The sequence below is a fragment of the Cebus imitator genome, unplaced genomic scaffold (assembly GCF_001604975.1).
Source record: "Cebus imitator isolate Cc_AM_T3 unplaced genomic scaffold, Cebus_imitator-1.0 Scaffold41, whole genome shotgun sequence".
Classification (NCBI taxonomy): domain Eukaryota; kingdom Metazoa; phylum Chordata; class Mammalia; order Primates; family Cebidae; genus Cebus; species Cebus imitator.
In genome coordinates this window covers 881,423-889,406 of record NW_016107356.1, presented here as the reverse complement: position 1 = coordinate 889,406, position 7,984 = coordinate 881,423, and the positions used below count along the sequence as shown (strand labels likewise).

The 7,984-nt window shown below is 34.8% G+C and overlaps 1 protein-coding gene, 1 non-coding gene and 1 pseudogene across 2 annotated transcripts in view; 1 reads left to right on the top strand and 2 right to left on the bottom strand.

Annotated features, from left to right (window-relative positions):
• The window catches only part of METTL4 (methyltransferase like 4), a 33,325-nt gene that overhangs the window by 10,380 nt on the left and 14,961 nt on the right, over positions 1-7,984 (top strand). The window contains exon 4 of the mRNA XM_037737684.1: positions 5,845-6,219. Coding sequence (XP_037593612.1) covers positions 5,845-6,219 — 375 coding nt within the window. The remainder of the gene's footprint in view (positions 1-5,844; positions 6,220-7,984) is intronic.
• Positions 2,647-3,318, bottom strand: LOC108302470 (annotated as a pseudogene).
• LOC119470828 lies at positions 5,370-5,503 on the bottom strand. The gene has a single exon (XR_005199796.1). It is a non-coding gene; the product is annotated as a small nucleolar RNA U109 (small nucleolar RNA).

Genomic DNA, 7,984 nt, shown 5'->3' with positions numbered 1-7,984 from the left:
TTTTTTTTTTTTTTTTTTTTTTTTTTAAAGAGGCAGAGTCTTGCTGTCTCACCCAGGCTGGAGTTCAGTAACACAGTCATAGCTGATGGCAACCTTAAACTCTTGGGCTTAAGTGATCTTCCTGCCTCAGCCTCCCAAGTAGCTGAAACTACAGGCATGCACCACCATGCCTGGCTAGTGGGAAGCTTTTGAAAGTGCATGGAATGATCAGATTAACTATTTAGTTTATTTAATATTAAACTTACTTGTTTTGGATTGATAATACATTTATATAATAAAGTTTAAAATGTGCACGAAATATACAGTGAAGTCTTCCTTTCATCTCTATCCGTCAGTCACCAGTTTCCTCTTCCCAGTATATCTGTCCAATGTTGTTATACAGTATGTAGAGGACAGTGCATATACATTCTCCCCCCTTTTTTGTTTAGATGGTAGCATATTTCAAACACGTTTGCACCTTCTTTTCTTCCCTTAACTTAAACATACTTTCTCATTGTGTTTCATAATTTTATTTACTTAATCTTTAACTGCTGGTGTTAGGTGTATATGCACCTGCCACTTTCCACATGTATATGTGTATCTGCAGGATAAATTTCAAGAAATTGAATTGCTGGGTCAGAGGATACTGCCAAATTGCTACTGTAAAGTTTTTATCAGCTTTTTGACAACGAGAAATGTATAATTTACCTGTTTCCTCACATCTTTACCATCATGGTGTGTTATCAATGTTTATATCTTTGCCAATCTGATAGGTTAAAAAAATAGTATTTCAGTATGGTTTTAATTTGCATTTCTCTTTTTATGAGTGCAGTAGGTATTTTTACATATGTTCTAAAAACCATTTATATTTCTTTTGCGGGGAACTGTTTGTTTCTTTCACACATTTAAAAAGTTGGGTTGTTCTTTTCCTTAGTGATTTATAGGAACTCTATTTATTTGTTTGTTTGTTTGGAGACTAAGTCTTGCTCTGTCACCCAGGCTGGAGTGCAGTAGTGTGATCATGGCTAACTGCAGCCTTGACCTCCCAGGTTCAAGTGATCTTCCCACTTCAGCCTCCTGAAGAGCTGGAACTAAAAGCATGCCACCGTGCCTGGCAAATTTTTGAAATTGTTTTGTAGAGATGGGGGTCTCCCTGTGTTTCTCAGGCTGGTCTTGAACTGCTGGGCTCCATCGATCCTCCTGCCTTGGCCTCCCAAAGTGCTAGGAGTACAGGCATGAGCCTCTGTGCCTGGCCAGAGCTCTTTATATGCTAGGGAATTTGTTCTTTGTCTGTGATACAAACTGCAGATGTATTTTCTTCAGTTTTTCATTTAAGTTTTAATTATGATGGGTTGTTTGTTTTTACCACACAGACAATATTATATTTTATTTGGCTGAATTTATCAATTTTTTCCCCTTATGATTTCTGGAGTTTTGGAGTCATAATTGGAGAGATATTCCTTCTGCAAGGTTTTAAAAGAATTTTTTTCTTTCTTCTGGACCATCTGTCATTTTATTTTACATGTATATCATTGATCTATTTAGAGTTCTGGATAAAGTATGAGGTATGAAACCAACTTTTTTTTTTTTTCCCAGATGACTACCCGTTCATTTGTTCCACCATCATTTGAGTTTTTCCTTGTTGATGTGAGATGCTAATTATGTAAAATTCACATATGTATTTGACTTTATCTCTGGACTTTAAGACTTATTTGTCTCTATTTGCTAGTGTCTTGAGGTTTGGAGGTTTGACTGTCCAGTAGTGCCAGTTCTGCCCACCCCCATGCTTTTCTCATCACTCCTCTTTTTAATACATTTGTTTTCTTTCCCCATATGGATTTTTGGATCAATAATATCTAGTTAGAAAACCTATTGCTATGACATCAAGTTAAATTTATAAATTAAATTAGGGCACGTGTTGACATCTTTAAGATGTTGGTGATTCTGCCCTAAAACATGAAGGTATTTTTCCATTTGTTCATGTTTTGTTGTGTCGTTGTGTAAACTTTTCTTTATAAAGGCCGTGTAGGTTTCTTTTTAAGTTGTAGTAATTTTTTTGTTATTGTATCTCTTGGATTTTCTAGATATATAACTCTTTTATTTTAGACAAAGTCTCACTCTTGTCCCCTAGGCTGGAGTGCAATGGCATGATTTCGGCTCACTACAACCTCTGCCTCCTGGGTTCAAGTGATTTTCCTGCCTCAGCCTCCCAAGTAGCTGGGATTACAGGTGCCTGCCACCATGCATGGCTAATTTATATATATATTTTTAGTAGAGACATGGTTTCACCATGTTGACCAGGCTGGTCTCGAATTCCTGACCTCAGGTGATCCACCCGTCTCGGCCTCCCAAAGTGCTGGGATTACAGGTGTGAGCTCAAATAGTAGTAATGTTACTTATACCTTTCCAAATATTATATTTCTGATTTCTTCTCTAATTTTATAAGGTGGAAATTACAATACAATATTAAATAATATTTGTGTGCATAATAAACATAAATAATATATGTGAGCACAGTTTCTTTTCCTTGACAAGGGGGATAATTTCATCATTAAGCATAATACTGGTTTTCAGTTGAGTTGGAAATAACGTAATAGGCATATATGGAGAATGAATAGATTTTTCTTTTTTTTTTCTTTATTAGTGTACCAGTCTTTTAAAAAAATGAAAAAAAAAAAAAAAAAAAAAAAAAAAAAAAAAAAAAAAAAAAAAAAAAAAAGCGGCTCCAAAGATAGTCTTATACCATTCTTTAAAGAGGGAAACTTCCTTTTAACTTTATACCCACCCCACACCCCAATTTCAAAACATCATTTATTTGTCTTAGTCATGGACATTTCCAAGATAAGATTTTATATTTCGCTCCCATAGCTTCTTGTTATCAGAAAACCCATGCTTTCCTAGATGGAGTTTGGTCCAGCTGATGTTGGTGTATCCTCTCTAATATTCTTCATCCTCATCTTTGCTTCCAGAGGCATTTCTTTTGGTTCACTATCTTCATTAAAAGCTGCTGCTACTGAAAGTATTATTGGAGCAAGAGTAGGAACGTTTTCTTTAGACTTACTTGATCCAAGTTGGATGGATATGGCTGATGCTTTCTTTGTCGTCTGACTACCTATGGCAAATCCAAACTTGGAGATCTTTGTAGGCTTTGTTGGGAGGTCTGCAGCTTCTTTTTCAGCTGATCTCTTCTCAGCGCTGCGACTGGAACTTTCCCCTCTATTATTGGAAGAAACAGACTTAGTTTTCACAGGTTTTTCTGCTGCTGCTTCAGGTCCTCTGGTGGCTCCAGCTTGCTGCGACTTTTCAGGCTTCTCTCCCGTTGTCCCGTCCGCCATTTTCCCTGCCGTGGACTTCCCGTCGTTACTATTTTTAAAATGTTCTACAGGATTTTATTTGCTAATATTTAATTTGGGACATTCATAAGTGAGATTGGTCTGATATATTTACTTCTTTGGCCTTATATATATAACTATATATGTAAATATGTAGGATGTTTACACACTGGAGAACTTAGCCCTCTAGTGTTGAAAGCTAGAAGTTTTCCTTTTTACTTTTCCAATTTTCTGGAGCAATGGAAAAAGAACTGGGATAATTTGTTATTTCAGAGTTTGATAAAGTTTGATAGAACCCCCCCCTTTGTAACCATCTCAGTGTGTTGCTTTTTGTGGGGGATACTTTTTTGGCAACTTTACTTTTTCCTCTTTTCTTTTTTATTTATCGAAAGAAGAATTTAATGGTGACACTTTTTCTCTGGACGCTGTGTTAGGAACATCCTGTAAATTCTGATGTACTGTGTTTTAATTGTCATGGGGGAAGGTTTTTAGTAACAAAATCAGATTTTTAAATAGAGAACAGGGTTTTCAGGTTTTCTGTTTCTGTTGGTGTCAGTTTTTGCAAGTTTTATTTTCTAAGAAATGTGTTCATTTCAGGCCGGACATGGTGGCCCATGCCTTAATTGCAGCACTTTGGGAGGCTGAGGCGGGCAGATCACTTGAGGTTAGGAATTGGAGACCAGTCTGGCCAACATGATGAAATCCCATCTGTACTAAAAATACAAAAAAATTAGCAAGACGTGATGGTGGGTGCCTGTAACCCTAGCTTACTTGGGAGGCTGAGGCAGGAGAATTGTTGGAACCTGAGAGGTGGAGGTTGCAGTGAGCCGCCGAGATTGTGCCACTCTATTCCAGCCTATGCGACAGAGAGAGACTCCGTCTCAAAAAAAAAAAAAAAAAAGTGTTCATTTCATCCTAGTTGTCACGAAGTCATATTATCTTATGCTATCTTTTAATGTCTGTAGGATCTGTAGTAATAATAACTTTTTCATTCCTTTTATTGGTAATTTGGGTTTTCTTAATAGGTAAAATATACATATAATAAAATTTACTGTTTTAACCATTTTTAGATGTACAATTTAGTGGCACTAAGTACATTCAGAGTGTCATGCCATCATTACCGCATCCATCTTCAGAACGTGTTCATTATTCCAAACTGAAACTCTACCCATTAGATAATAACTCCCCACTCCCCTTTCCTCTGCTGCCTGGTAACTAGTTTCTACTTTCTGTCTCTGAATTTGCTTATTCTAGGTACCTCATATAAGTGAAATCACATAATAGTTGTCCTTTTGCATCTGGCTTACTTCACTGTGTGTTCAAGATTCATCCATGTAGCATATATTAGAATTTTCTTCCTTTTTTAAGGCTGAAAAATATTCCATTTTATGTAAATATCACATTTTGTTTATCCATTTGTTTATGGACATTTGGGTAGTTTCTACCTTTGGCTATGGTGAATAATGCTTCTCTGAAAATAGGTGTACAAATACCTATTCCAGTTCTTGCTTTTAATTCTTTTGGATATATACCCAGAAGTAGAATTGCTGGATTTTATCGTAATTCCATTATTAATTTTTGGAGGAACCACCATACTGCCTTCCATGGTGGTTCTGTCATTTTACATTCCTACCTGCAATACCCAAGGGCTCCAGTTTCTCCACATCCTTGCCAACACTTTCCTTTTTTCATAATAATTATCATAGTAGGTGTGGAGTGGTATCTCATTGTGGTTTTGATTTGTATTTATCTAATGGTTGGTAATGTTGAACATCTTTTTATGGGCTTCTTGGCCATTTGTATATTTTCTTGAGAGAAATGTCTGTTCATATCCTTTGTTTATTTTACAAATGGGCTTTTTTTTTCTTGTTGAGTTTTAGAAGTTCTTTATGTATTCTGTATATTAACCTCCTATCAGTTACATGCTTTACAAATGTTCAAAGAACTAGCTTTTAATTTATTAATTTTCCTTACTGTCACTATGTTTTCCATTTTATTGATTTCTGTGATTTAAACTTAATTCTCCCTATAGATTATTAATATTATTATTATTTTTTCTTATATAGGAGTAATCTACTGTCACACAGCCTCTACTGTAAGGTTGTCAGCCCTTAGACCTCCTTTTGTAACTTAGCATGTTTGGATATATTTCTGCTCCCAAAGGAATGAAGAGCAGTTATTTCCTCCTGCAATCTCCATAGATTAGAAATTACATTTTCCTCTAGAAGCATTCAGATTATCAAATTTACCTGATACATGTGTGAGGATATATTTTCTTATATATATTGTTTGGTTATTTTGTTTTCAGTGAATTTGTGAGGGTTGTTTCACTCTACAATTAGGAAATAGCAGTTCAAAAGCATGCTTGTACATTCTTATCTTTTCATTGTAGTACAAAATTATGTTACTGTAAGCATTAATGATGTTGATTTCAATTTATAAATGCAAATATATTCAAAGCACAGTAGGAATTTTATTTAGAAAATTCTTTTAATGTCAATGTTCTTTAAATGTACTTAAAATTCTCTTATAGATGAGGAAGCTGATTTTGGATGGATCTCTACAATTAATCCAAGAAGGTCTCAAAAGTGGTTTTCTTAATCCACTTTTTGAAAAACAGGACAAGTGTAGTAAGCCCATTATTTTACCACTTGACACCTGCAATTTGTCAGAATTATGTGAAATGGCAAAGCATTTGCCTTCTCTGAATGAAATGGAACATCAGACATTGCAATTGTTGGAAGAGGGTACATCCGTTACTGAACAAGATTTATTTTTACGAGTTGTTGAAAACAACTCTAGCTTTACAAAAATGATTACTTTAATGGGACAGAAATACCTGCTGCCACCGAAAAGCAGTTTTCTTTTATCTGACATTTCTTGTATGCAACCACTTCTGAACTGTAAGTAATTATTGTGTTTGTTATTAGGAAAATATAATTTTTTGTGGGCTAAGAAGTTAAGAGCTAGTCTGAAATTTGAATATGGGTCACTGTTTATGAGGATAGGGCAAACACTTCCTCATGTTATTTTTCTTTTCGATTCAATTTTAAGGGGCTGACTTTTGCTTTTTTTAAAAAATAAGTTTTTATTATGAATAAAGAGTCAAAAACTAGTTTCTAAGAGAACAAATATAGTTATTTCTCTGTACTGAGGAATTCAGTATACAGTTGGGATTCACTATACAGTTGTGATTCACTATACAGTTGTGTTTCACCAAATCACTTAACTTTTTTTCATAGCAAAGTAGAAACACTTCGGTTATGAATATCAATTGCCAAAGTATTCCTAGCTTTGTATAAAGGATACATTTTAAGCTAATGTTCAAGCTCATTGTCTAAAATTTCTTGAAACTTTTTCCTGTACAAAGTTAAAAAATTTAAATATTGAAGTCCACAGTCACACAGACCTGTATTTGGCAATAGATTCTGACACTTATTTAACTATGAGTCTTTGGGGTACTCATTTCACAAAACTGAGCCCCAGTCTCCTAATTTATAAAACAGATATGATAATACCTGCTTCCTAGGGTCATTTTGAGGTATATTGATAAAATTGAATTTAATGTGCTGTTTATTGTTGTTTGAACATTTTATAGCAAAATTTTAAGTTATTGAGCAACTACAACACAACTTACTAATGAAAAGCTTCTTTTAATTGCTATTAAGCCATCTTACACATGAGTGGTTATCCATTTAGCAGTGCCATAAGTTCTTCAGAGTAAATGACAGGATAACAAATTAATGAGAAAACCATGCTATGCATGAACATTTTTTCTCTTCTTTTTGATCTTTGTTACTCTAATAGCTTAAAAAGTGTTACCTCCTTATTTTAATTTGCATTCTTTTGATTACTTATGAAACTGTACACATTTATAAAAACAGACCTGTGTTTATAAAAGTGGGGGAAGGGACAGCTCTTCCTTACAATAAAATTCCTATTAATAAATGAATGGAATGATGGATCTGGAGAATTTCCATTTGACAAACATCATAATAATTGGATGTCAAAGTAGTGGGTGAAAAGATGAAACAGGATATTTTCATGGTCTTAAAGTATCTCCTCTCAAGATACTTGTTAATTACAAGGGAAAAACTGGAGAAACTCGGCAGACAACACTTTAACCAAAGACTTTTTGACATCCTTTACTTCTTGACATGGTGCACTTACAGGGCAGGGCAGGCATTACTTTGGCGGTCCTCTTGCCAAAAATAAATAATCTAAATTTAATCATGAGATAATACTAGACCCAGATTGAGGGACATCCTATACAACAATTGGTAGCATTTAAAAGTTTCAAAATCGTAAAAGATGAAGAAAGACCAAGGAGCTTTTCGGGGTTGGAGGAGAGTTTGGAGGGATGGCAGCTAATTGCAATGTTTGACCCTGGCTTTGATCCTGGGTCAGAAAAAGTACATTAGTAAATAATTGGGGAAGTTTTATTATGGTCAATACATCAGCTATAAAGGCTGAAATTATTTTTAAAATAAAAAGTAAAAAAAAAAAAAAAAAACATATCCTAGGCTGGGTGCAGTGACTCACGCCTATGATCCTACCACTTTGGAGGCCAAGTGGGAAGAATATGATAATATTTAATATAAAATTTTCAAGGTTGGATGACCTTGAAGTTTGCTGACAATGTGATATAGGAGATTGTAGGCCGACATCTGGCA